General features: G+C 42.9%; 1 protein-coding gene across 1 annotated transcript; it reads left to right on the top strand.

Annotated features, from left to right (window-relative positions):
* The first annotated feature begins 3,584 nt into the window (after positions 1 to 3,584).
* On the top strand, positions 3,585 to 11,188 carry TRH (thyrotropin releasing hormone). Its single transcript, XM_073574977.1, has 3 exons — positions 3,585 to 3,707; positions 9,238 to 9,443; positions 10,308 to 11,188. The coding sequence occupies exons 2-3, from the start codon at positions 9,245 to 9,247 to the stop codon at positions 10,847 to 10,849; spliced, it is 741 nt and encodes a 246-aa protein (XP_073431078.1). The 5' UTR covers positions 3,585 to 3,707; positions 9,238 to 9,244; the 3' UTR covers positions 10,850 to 11,188.
* The last annotated feature ends 1,444 nt before the right edge of the window (positions 11,189 to 12,632 follow it).

Here is a 12,632-nt window from a genome sequence, read left to right on the forward strand (position 1 = left end):
CTGTGGCCTTTCAAAGAAGGTAAAGTGTATATACTGACAGATATCTGACACTTACAGTTAGGTCCATAAATATTTGGACAGAGACAACATTTTTCTAATTTTGCTTCTAGACATTACCACAATGAATTTTAAACAAAACAATTCAGATGCAGTTGAAGTTCAGACTTTCAGCTTTCATTTGAGGATATCCACATTAACACTGGATGAAGGGTTTAGGAGTTTCAGCTCCATGTGCCACCCTGTTTTTAAAAGGACCAAAAGTAATTGGACAGATTAAATAATTGTAAATAAAATGTTCATTTCTAGTACTTGGTTGAAAACCCTTTGTTGGCAATGACTGCCTGAAGTGTTGAACTCATGGACATCACCAGACGCTGTGTTTCCTCCTTTTTGATGCTCTGCCAGGCCTTCACTGCGGTGGTTTTCAGTTGCTGTTTGTTTGTGGGCCTTTCTGTCTGAAGTTTAGTCTTTAACAAGTGAAATGCATGCTCAGTTTGGTTGAGGTCAGGTGACTGACTTGGCCATTCAAGAATATTCCACTTCTTTGCTTTAATAAACTCCTGGGTTGCTTTGGCTTTATGTTTTGGGTCATTGTCCATCTGTAGTATGAAACGACGACCAATCAGTTTGGCTGCATTTGGCTGGATCTGAGCACACAGTATGGCTCTGAAGACCTCAGAATTCATTCGGCTGCTTCTGTCCTGTGTCACATCATCAATAAACACTAGTGACCCAGTGCCACTGGCAGCCATGCATGCCCAAGCCATCACACTGCCTCCGCCGTGTTTCACAGATGATGTGGTATGCTTTGGATCATGAGCTGTACCACGCCTTCGCCATACTTTTCTCTTTCCATCATTCTGGTAGAGGTTGATATTGGTTTCATCTGTCCATAGAATGTTCTTCCAGAACTGTGCTGGCTTTTTTAGATGTTCTTTAGCAGAGTCCAGTCTAGCCTTTTGATTCTTGATGCTTATGAGTGGCTTGCACCATGCAGTGACCCCTCTGTATTTACTTTCATGCAGTCTTCTCTTTATGGTAGATTTGGATATTGATACGCCTACCTCCTGGAGAGTGTTGGTCACTTGGTTGGCTGTTGTGAAGGGGTTTCTCTTCACCATGGAGACTATTCTGCGATCATCCACCACTGTTGTCTTCTGTGGGCGCTCAGGTCCTTTTGCATTGATGAGTTCACCAGTGCTTTCTTTCTTTCTCAGGATGGACCAAACTGTAGATTTTGCCGCTCCTAATGTTGTAGCAATTTCTCGGATGGGTTTTTTCTGTTTTTGCAGCTTAAGGATGGCTTGTTTCACCTGCATGGAGAGCTCCTTTGACCACATGTTTCCTTCACAGCAAAACCTCCAAATGCAGCACCACACCTCAAATCACCTCCAGGCCTTTTATCTGCTTAATTGAGAATGACATAATGAAGGGATTGCCCACACCTGTCCATGAAAGAGCCTTGGAGTCAATTGTCCAATTACTTTTGGTCCCTTTAAAAACAGGGTGGCACATGATAAGGAGCTGAAACTCCTAAACCCTTCATCCAGTGTTAATGTGGATACCCTCAAATGAAAGCTGAAAGTCTGAACTTCAACTGCATTGGAATTGTTCTGTAAATCTGCAGAACACCTGGAACGGGGAATATATTTCCCTCTTTGTACGGTTTTATCATTATCAATGTGAATAGGAGGTTTCATTCCTGTGTGTTCTGACGCTACACAACCCGTGCACTCAGCTCCTGAGTGACAGCCCCCTGACGCACGGGCACTGCAGCCCTCTGCACGCTGCGTCGCTGTGCTAATTGCACTTGGATATTGCCCTTGTTGAGGCAGGGGTCATATGCAGGGGCACAACGGGGTCATGTTGTGTGCTTGGGGATTAGATATTGACATTGGTGCTCTTATAAATGCAAAGAATAACCCTGCGACCATGGCGCACAATGACCCCCGGATTGTGGGAGAGCTGACCTTTTCCTTACGGGCACTGGCTGTTTATGAGCATTTTCCTGATATTTGATAGGACCTAACCCGTTGCTCATCACCCCTGGTCTAATGTTCTTTGTTTTTAGGAATTCCCTCTTTTAATGTGATATTAGGGATTTCTCTTTTCTGCTGATAGAAGTGACCGGGAGCAGCGTCCCACCAGGAGACCAGAGTTGCATTTTTACATCTTTTATTTTATGCTTTTTTAATACAAATTAAAGCTATGAGATTTTAGAAATCGCACGCACAGAATTGCTTATTTTTTTCCTGACTAAATTGGGAATCTGTTGCTTTTTAAAAAAAAAACTGCAGCGTGTCACTTCTTTCAGCATTTTTTCCACAATAGAAAGCAATGAGAACGTGCAAAAACCGCGACCGTGTACTGTAAACAAATGACACACTCTGCACCAAAAACGCAGCAAGAAACACAGCAAAACGTGCGAAAAGCAAGCACCTTTTTATTGCAAAGAGAGCAGGTTTTGGCTACAGAACCAAATGCAGAAAAAAAAAAAAAAAAAAGCAATGTGTGAACATAGCCTTATAGACGCTTTGGTCAGACAAACTGAACTGCGGATTTATTGGTAAGTCATCCTAACATCTGCTATGTACAGTGATACACAGAGGATGTAGAAGCCGAACAGCTACGTAGATTGTCATTACTGCACCCTACTTCAGCATCCTTATCCATCTGTGCCATATTGGTCAACACAACTCACCCTCATCATCCTCATCATCCAAATTCCTCTTCTCTCTCTTGCTCCTTCCATCTTGCATCTTCCCACAAGGACACAGCTTGGGTTTCCTGCACATGCAATGAAGGCAATGGGCCGTCCGTGAAATGCATGGACATGTGGGCTCCTTCAGGGCTTTATGATAATGATCACTAGGGCTTGGAATGGAGGAGCCCCCTCTATTTACTGGGAATCTCCTAGGGGTCTGCGCACATGTTACGTATTTACTGCACAAATTTCTGCACCATTTCTGCATCACTTGGCAGGAAAATCGAAGCCTAGAATACAAAGGTTTTCGATTTGTTTTTTGCATGTTTTTTTGTTGTTGCAGCTTTTCCCCCCACTCATTAGTATTTGTGAAACCTGCAGCAAAAATGCTGAAAGAATTGTCATTTAAATCTGCGAGTAAAAAATAAGTAACGTGTGCATGAGACTTCAGGAATGGCCTTCACTTTGCTGATACTAGGAAATCCTTCAGTGTTTGTGACAAAACTGCACAGACAACAATGAGGAAAAAAAACACAAGGTGTGCACAGGCCCTATTGTGTTCACAAAACATGTTTCATAAAGCAGAGGCCGGGTGGGTTACAGTCTGACATTAGTGGGGGATTGTGGAAAGTGCAGGAGTAGTGGACACACGGAGGACACTCTAGGTGAGGGAACAGCTATAATCTCTGGGTTTCTAGAAGTAAATCTACATTACACAGTCCAGTCTGCATTCTGTTGGTGCGCACGGTTTTCCCATCTGGAGCAGAAAAGGTTAAAGTTATTTTAAAATCTTTTCTGACATCAAACATATATGTATAATACAAGGAAAAAAAAAGAAGACGAAGACGTACCCCAATGACATCACAGACATCAACATAATTGGGCCAGGAGGGGTATAAATGAGCAGAGGCTGGAGGAGGCTGCAGAGCACAGAGCAGATCCCAGCCAGAAGCTGCTCCACAAGGAGGTGACATCCAGCCAGAAGACAGAGCCACACTGCCAGGTAACTGCCTCCCCTCCTGCTACCTCCCCACCTGCTGCCTCACTGCTGCCTCCCCACCTGCTGCCTCACTGCTGCCTCCCCTGCTGATGCCTCCCCACCTGCTGCCTCACTGCTGCCTCCCCTGCTGATGCCTCACTGCTGCCGCCCCACCTGCTGCCTCACCGCTGCCTCCCCTGCTGATGCCTCACCGCTGCCTCCCCTGCTGATGCCTCCCCACCTGCTGCCTCACTGCTGCCTCCCCTCCTGATGCCTCACTGCTGCCTCCCCTGCTGCTGCCTCCCCACCTGCTGCCTCACTGCTGCCTCCCCTGCTGATGCCTCACTGCTGCCGCCCCACCTGCTGCCTCACTGCTGCCTGCCTGGGATTTATAGCCCTGAAGTCTTTACAGAAGAGAAAGAATCTGAATAACTGAGGCTCAGAAATGGCCAAAGAGCAGAGGGGCAAGAGAAAGGGAAGGATAGATAGATCGATCAGCTGAAATGTAGTTCAATTATCCAAATTATCTCACTTGACAAAAATTAAAGTATTACTTTTTTGAGGTAGGAAAGGCATTATGGTTCCCCAAGTGGAGAAACATTTTTGAGGAGTTCTCCTTCAGTAAGAAGTGTATAGATAGATATTTATTTATTACATAGATATTAGGTAAATATATATATATGTATATAGATATCCAGATAGCAAGTAACAGGCAGCTACAAACAGAGATAGGTAGATAGATAGTCTGGTGATATTAGAAAATTAGATAAAAAAATAGATAAAGGATGGGTAGATTTATATTGAATTCTAGGCTAGGCTGGAAGGTTAGTTAGCTTAAAAAGATAGATAAAAGGTTAGGTTTGATAGACAGATAATAGATGGATAGATAAATAGACTTATAGATGATGGATAGATAATAGATATATACAGCTCTGGCAAAAAATTAAGAGACCACTTTCAAATGTTCATTTTGTCTGATTTTTCTCCTTATATTTTTGAGTAAAATGTAAATTGCTCTTTTATTCTATAAACTGCTGACCACATGTCTCCGAGTTTCCAAGCAAAAATTTTGTATTTATTTTCAGAAAATGATAAATGGTGAAAATAACAAAAATATGCAGAGTGCTGGCAGACCTCAAGTAATGCAAAGAAAACAAGTTCATAATCATGTAGAAACAACAATACTAATGTTTTAACTCAGGAAGAGTTCAGAGATCAATATTCTGTGGGATCCCCATGATTATTAACCCCAGCTTTCTTGCATCTTGGCTGCTTTCCTCCAGTCTCTCACGCTGCTTCTGGGTGACCTTATGCCACTCCTGGTACACACATGTCAGCAGTTCTTCTTTGTCTGATGGCTTGTGACTATCCTTCTTCCTCCTGATTACATTCCAGAGGTTTTCAGTGGGGTTCAGGTCTGGAGATTGGGCGGCCATGACAGGGATTGGATGTGGTGGTCTCTTAATTTTTGCCAGAGCTGTATATAGATAATGGATAGATTATAGATAGACAGATAGAAATGTTGGGGTCCTCCTATATTTTGGGATCAGTGCAGATTGGCAGGACTCACCTGGGCATTTTATATATGAGGCTGATGCTGGATCACAACTCTCCTCCTTTCCTAGGACTCATCATGTCCTTCATCTCCATCAGTCACAGTAAGGGTATGTGCACACGTTGCAGATATATGTGTGCGGATTTGGCCCTGCGGATTTGCTGCAGATTTGCAAGTGATGTACAGTACTATGTTAGCCTATGGAAAATAAAAACCGCTGTGCACATGCGGAAAATTCCACGCGGAAACACAGCGGTTTATTTTCCGCAGCATGTCAATTCTTTGTGCGGATTCCACAGCGTTTTTACACCTCTCCCATTCTAGGAATCCACAGGTGTAAAAACGCAGGCAAAATCCGCTGGAAATCCGCAGGTAAAACACAGGCATTTTGAGATGCGGATTCTGCAGATTCCGCATGGAAAAATCCGCACACAAATCCGCAATGTGTGCACATACCCTTATGGCACATTTCACTGCTCAGCCAGGAATACTAACAACCTCTGCGGAACTGTTTCTTGCAGTGCAGCTCCCGGGGCAGAGGGTGCAGATTTGGGGGATCAGTCATACATACACTGCATGTAATATAGTAACATCAGCTACATGACAAGCTCAGCTCTGCTACATGTAATATAGTAACATCTGCTACATGACAAGCTCAGCTTTGCTACATGTAATATAGTAACATCTGCTATATGAAAAGCTCAGCTCTGCTACATGTAATATAGTAACATCTGCTACATGACAAGCTCAGCACTGCTACATGTAATATTGTAACATCTGCTACATGACAAGCTCAGCTCTGCTACATGTAATATAGTAACATCTGCTACATGAAAAGCTCCACTACATGTAATATAGTAACATCTGCTACATCACAAGCTCAACTCTGCTACATGTAATATAGTAACATCTGCTATATGACAAGCTCAGCTCTGCTACATGTAATATAGTAACATCTGCTACATGACAAGCACAGCACTGCTACATGTAATATTGTAACATCTGCTACATGACGAGCTCAGCTCTGCTACATGTAATATAGTAACATCTGCTACATGAAAAGCTCTGCTCCATGTAATATTGTAACATCTGCTACATGACAAGCTCAGCTACATGTAATTGTAACATCTGCTACATGACAAGCTCAGCTACATGTAATATTGTAACATCTGCTACATGACAAGCTCAGCTACATGTAATATTGTAACATCTGCTACATGACAAGCTCAGCTCTGCTACATGTAATGAATTAAGCTCTTCTACATGACAAGCTCAGCTCTGCTATATGTAACATAGTAACATGTGCTATATGACAACTTCAGCTTTATTACATACAATATAATGCTTTCAGTGTGAAAAACAACACCATTTGTTAGCCATTGAAAGGTTCCAAGATTATCTTGTGTAATTCATTACTAACAGCTGCTTTAATGTTTTTACACTTTTTCTAAAGGTACGTGTGCATGTAATGACCGGCAGCCGTAAATGGCCGCTGATCAGCTCCCTGTTTGCTGATTGACACAATTATGTAATATTTTCTTTACACCCGTTTCACTGATAGACCGTTCAGTGCCCATAGGTCGCCATTGTCCTAGGCAGTGGAAATCCTGTTTACACAGGACAACGTGCTGCCGAGAACGATGATCTTTTGTGCAGACCAAATAATCAGTTCACCCAACAAATTAGCTTTTTGCCCGTTCATCGAGTGATCAGCAGCCTGTGTAGACGTCATGATTATCAGGAAATGAGGAATCTTGTAGTGTAAGGGCTAGCGTTATAAAGTTACATAAAAATGTAAGAAATGCAAAAAAAATAATAGAACAATGTTTAACTTTTTATTTTCACATATCAAGAAAAAAAAACGCTGAATCTATCGATCTATCTATCTATCTAGGCATTGTTTCCCTGCCAGGTACCGGCTGCATTGTCTAAGCAGTGATGACTTATGAGCCCTCTGCGCTGCGCTCATTATAAGCACATTGTCCAATTAGTAGATAATCCGCGGTGATACCTGCTGAGATACATCCGATGAATGATTCCACATATTATCTACACCTATTGATCTAAGAAGTGGTTAACAAGAAATCTATAGCAAGCTCTCACTTCTCCCTTCCATCATCTTTTCTACACGTTTCCAGAGCCGGGCGAGCGTTCATCCGTGTTTATTGCGCTACAACAATAGAGAAGCTGCAATCCCAAACCTGCTGATAGTTAATGGAGGCAACAAGTTTGTAGACAATTCCCTAAGGGCTTATTCACACCTCAGTATTTGGTCAGTATTTTTGCTTCCGTGTTTATGTTAATACCAGGAGTGAAGCTTACAGGGAAAAACTGTAATTGAAAGATTGACACCTGCTGTGTGTTTTGGAGACTTTCCTGCTTTTGCCGTACAAATACTGATGTGTTAATAAAGCCGATCTGTTTAGTTAAACACCTAAAATATAAAAGGGAGTAGTTTTCTCTAAATCAGAAGACTGTAGAGACTGGTGTAAAAGCTGCTAATTAAAGGGAATCTGTCACCCCTTTTTTCGAATATGAGCTGCCGTCACCGCCATCAGGGGCTTATCTGCAGCATTCTGTAATGCATTCTGTAACGCTGTAGATAAGCCCCCGATGTAACCTGAAAGGTAAGAAAAAAAGAGCTACATTATACTCCCCACGGCGTACGTTTCGGTCCGATGGGTGTCGCCGTCCGGTCCGGCGCCTCCTATCTTCATACGATGCCGTCCTCTTCTTTCCTTCCTGTCGTGGCTCCCGCGCAGGCGCACTGCTCTGCCCTGTTGAGGGCAGAGCAGAATACTGCAGTGCCCAGGCGCCAGGAAAGGTCAGAGAGGTCCGGCGCCTGCGCACTGCAGTATTCTGCTCTGCCCTCAACAGGGCAGAGCAGTGCGCCTGCACGGGAGCCACGACAGGAAGGAAAGAAGAGGAAGGCATTGTATAAAGATGGGAGGCGCCGGACGGCGAAACCATCGAACCGAAACGGACGCCGTGGTGAGTATAATCTAGCTCTTTTTTTCTTATCTTTCAGGTTACATCAGGGGCTTATCTACAGCATTAAAGAATGCATTACAGAATGCTGTAGATAAGCCCCTGATGGCGGTGCTGGCAGCTGATACTCGAAAAATGGGGTGACAGATTCCCTTTAATAGTTTGCATATCACCAGAATAATATCTGTGCAACTATAAGGTGCTGCTGAGAGATTTCAGCTCTGTAGAATTGGGAATGCAGCTCTGTATAAGATAAATAATGTGCATGACAACTGTGCATGATGACATCAAGCCATAGGACCCACACCCTCATTAATTTAGAGTGTTGGTCCTGCATAATCAGTTCATTCTTGTAATACACCAATTCCACCTTCTTGCCATATGCTCTTTATCTTGATGGCCAGTCCTGTTATTTGTATTGATGGCCAGTCCTGTTATTTGTAAGTGCTTTGGGGTAGGAATGATATATACTAATCTGCTGCAGCATCTCCAGGTTTAGAGGGGCTTTTGGGCACGGTCGGACCCCTGTCTCCTTCATCCTCCTAAACCCAACCCACGGTGCTGTCCACCCTTCCAACTCTGGAATAAACGTTCAAACTATGGGTTCACGAAAATGTCTTGGGACACTAAATATTCTCTGTATATTAAATACAAATCTGAGAAAGATTAGAAAATTATTTTTCCTCCAAAGGGGTTAACAACGTTCTCCTAAAGTTTGACTTAAATTTGCGTTTTCGGGTGATCTCTTTACAGCGTAATTACAGAGCGTGCTGCTCCCCGGAGACGGGTTCAGGGCTGTGCAGTAAATTATTGTGTTGATACGTAATAATTATCCTCTTGTTTTCCGTTTTATACACAAGGCGCTGATTTTTAGTAGATTGTGGTGCTACCTGCAGATTCCAGCACTGCACAGCGGTGATAATTATTTGCAGTAATGTGCAGCACGAAGGATGATTTTAGACCTTCTTGGGAACTAAAATAAAATCTAATTTCTTCATCCTTCTTCTGCAGTGCAGTTATGTCGTCGTTTACTTGGTGGTTGCTGCTTTTAGGGGCAGTTTTGTCCCATCTGGTGGTGGCTCAAGAACAACCTCTGCCCGATGAGGAAGACAATGCATCCGAGGACAGTATTGAAATCAGTAATGCACTAAAGAAAGCCCAGGGAAATCTAATCCGCAGTCTTATCCGTCGAATTGAAGAGGAGCAGAGTGACAGAGGTAATGATTTCACATGGGACAATACTTGTCCTGGGGTAGGACTGTGTATTTTGGGTACTTTGGTGGCACTGTCCATGGGAACAAATTATCTACGTGATCATCACCGCTATTATAATAGTGGCCTTTTCATATATTATAGGAACAACAGTAGCCCTTTCTAGGCATGGACCTTCCTACCGTGTCTGTCCATGAAAACAATCTGACTATGGCAGAGCGGTCTACTTTTAAGGGTATTTTAGATCTTACTATTGTGGTGGCATATACAATGACTTTTTATCACCTAGTGGTAGGAGACCAGGCTTTTATAGATGTACTGCTGAATTATATCACATGGCTACAGACTATGACAACCAATGTTCTTCCATTTCTATTGCCATCACAATAAGGCCGACTTCAAGTAAATTGATTTTTATTGAGATATTAAAGGAGTTCCCATAGATAAACCACCTTTTTTTTGTGTCCACTTGAAGGTGGATTCTTATCAGTTGCGCTACTACAATGTTATCCATGTCCTATGATTATTAACTTCGCTACTATATTGTTATCCATGTCATATGATATTGCAATATATTTATTTTTGCACCAAATGTTTCCAAATGGAGTACGCGGGTTGGTTAATTTTGCACAAAATAAAAATATTCTCGGTCTTTAACTTATTTAGTGCAACAAGTCACATGTTCCACTAAAATGTTATAAAGTTTGCAAATAGAATTTTTGGCAAACATAAAAAAAAAACCCAAAACAGGTAAAAGCATAAAACAAACTTTAAAAGTGAAAAACAGTAAAAAAGAATTACCAAAAATGGCACAAATGTAATAATGGATCTGACCGTTAATGTATACTTTTTGGCTTTGAATTTTGCAGATGCAGATTCTCCAGGGCTGGAATGGTTCTCCAAGAGGCAACATCCAGGTAAAAGACTTCTTGAAGAAGTGGAGAAAAGACAACACCCAGGCAAAAGAGAGGAAGGCGACTGGTATATGGAGCTTTCTAAGAGGCAGCACCCAGGCAGGAGGTCAATATTAGGTGATCAGTTTCTAGAGAACTCTATTCCTTCTTTCGGTCACATAAATGATGTCTCAAAGAGGCAACACCCAGGCAAGAGGAACCTGGCCTACACCAAGCGCCAACATCCCGGTAAGAGAAGCTGGGATGATGATGAATATACTGAGATGGGTGACTTCCAAGATGTAGAAAAACGTCAACATCCGGGTAAGAGGTATCTAGAGTCAGAGAATTTTGACTATGTGCCGCCATGTGACGGACCAGACCCTTTCAACTGTAGCAAGGGCACCCTCCTGCTGGAGCTTCTAGATAACGTGAACAAGGGACGGATGGAAGAGAAGAGACAACACCCCGGGAGGAGGTCAACTTGGGAGGCAGAAGTTCCTGTTGTCCAAGAGTAATGGTTCCAAGTTTTTTCTGACCAGTTCAAGTAGCACCTGAATTCACCCCTTCAATTGTGGAGACCACATCAACTCTACCTGCAACCATGAATCCAAGTGAGCCCACTCTAAGACCCTCTAATTATAACCGGCACTGTGTCCACAAGGAACCAACATTATGTTCCATCTCAACACAATTTTTGGTGTAAAATAATCAAACTTCCCTCCACTCTGTCCCCAAATCAACCCACCCCGTCAAAGGTGACATATCATTGCTAGTATCATTCCATCATTCGACCCCCCCCCCATATAATATTCTTAGTTTTCATGCTGTATTAATACACATTGGCCTTTGTTGGATCTTCCTTGTGTTGCGTATTAGTGTAAAAGCAGGTGATGAGCGTCAGGGTATAACATGGCGTCATACCCACCCAGACTTGCCCTATATCCAGATAAGTATGCCCCATATTTGTATACATCGCCCCGACAAATTTGCACCAATAGGAGAGAGATATAACTCTTGGTGAATTCCCTCTTAGGCTAGTTTCACATTAGCGTTTACGGCCGCAGCGTCGGGCTGCGCATGGCCGCCGCTAAGCCGCGCCTCCGCCGGTAGCTCTGCCTACGGACGCATGACGCTGCATGCGTTCCCTATCTTTAGCACTGGGGACGCAGGCTGTGCGCAGTATGCATTTGGCGGCGCATGCGTCCTTTTGACGCTGCGCCGACCAGCGCCAAACACAACAGGTTGCAATTTGGTGCGCTCTGCGCAGCGTCAAAAGGACGCATGCACCGCCAAATGCATACTGCGCACAGCCTGCGTCCCCAGTGCTAAAGATAAGGGACGCATGCAGCGTCATGCATCCGTAGGCAGAGCTACCGACAGAGGCGTAGCAGGGGGCGGGGCCTAGCGGCGGCCGTGCGCAGCCCAACGCTGCGGCCGTAAACGCTAATGTGAAACTAGCCTTACACCTTTGAGAGTAATACAAAATGGGGGTAGTTAGTAGAATATGGGTAACAGCAGTCACAAATGCAACCAGATCTCCGTCCCTGTCCCAAACTCTCCTAACACAAAGAAGGAAGAAATAGCAATGGTAGATCACTGTTATTTACCATCTTGTAGAAATCCTCCATTATTAAGGCTCATTTCCCTCACAGATTATCTTTAGCCAATGTAAAACAAGCAGAGCTGTAGTGTGAAGCATGGAGGAAGAACATGGCTTGAAAGTTTGGATTTCCGACAAGCTGTGATATAAAAAAAAAAAAATCATCACCATGATTACCCCAATGCAGCAAGTTTTATGATAGTTATACATATTTTTATCTGGTAAAATGCCATCTTTATGAATAAAATAGTGAAGGTTGTTACACACTCAACAATAACACAAAATCCAACTCTTAGATGTGTGAAAGTGGTAAGAAAATATATTTATTACATAATTTATTAGTATTAAACTTTAAGTTCAAGTTTTTTTTTCTGTTTTCTTTGTAATAGTGTTATAATCCCTGGACAAAAAAAAACAAAACAAAATTGTCTTAACTCCATCTTGGATGCCTGAAGCTGACTAGGCCTCATGTATAAGTGTTGCCTATAGCAACCAATCAGAATCTAGCTTTCATTTCTAAACCTGCTCTGGAAAAATGAAAGCTGAAATCTGATTGGTTGCTATAGGCAACACCTCTGCTGCTTGTTTACCTTTGTGGGTACACATGAGGCCTACATGAGGCTTTAAGTATTTCTTGATTCGTTTCACCCCGGTCAAATTCCCTAATACTACATGGGTGGTCTTTAATTGCAGCACAA

This window comes from Dendrobates tinctorius, unplaced genomic scaffold (assembly GCF_039654945.1).
Source record: "Dendrobates tinctorius isolate UK_male_01 unplaced genomic scaffold, ASM3965494v1 ptg000041l, whole genome shotgun sequence".
In the NCBI taxonomy this organism is placed as follows: Eukaryota; Metazoa; Chordata; class Amphibia; order Anura; family Dendrobatidae; genus Dendrobates; species Dendrobates tinctorius.

Bases quoted from the DNA above. Each gene is read 5' to 3' on its own strand.
- TRH (XM_073574977.1), top strand. From the start codon at position 9,245: ATGTCGTCGTTTACTTGGTGGTTGCTGCTTTTAGGGGCAGTTTTGTCC. The intron at 9,444-10,307 runs GTAATGATTTCA...TGAATTTTGCAG, and splicing joins AGAGGAGCAGAGTGACAGAG to ATGCAGATTCTCCAGGGCTG.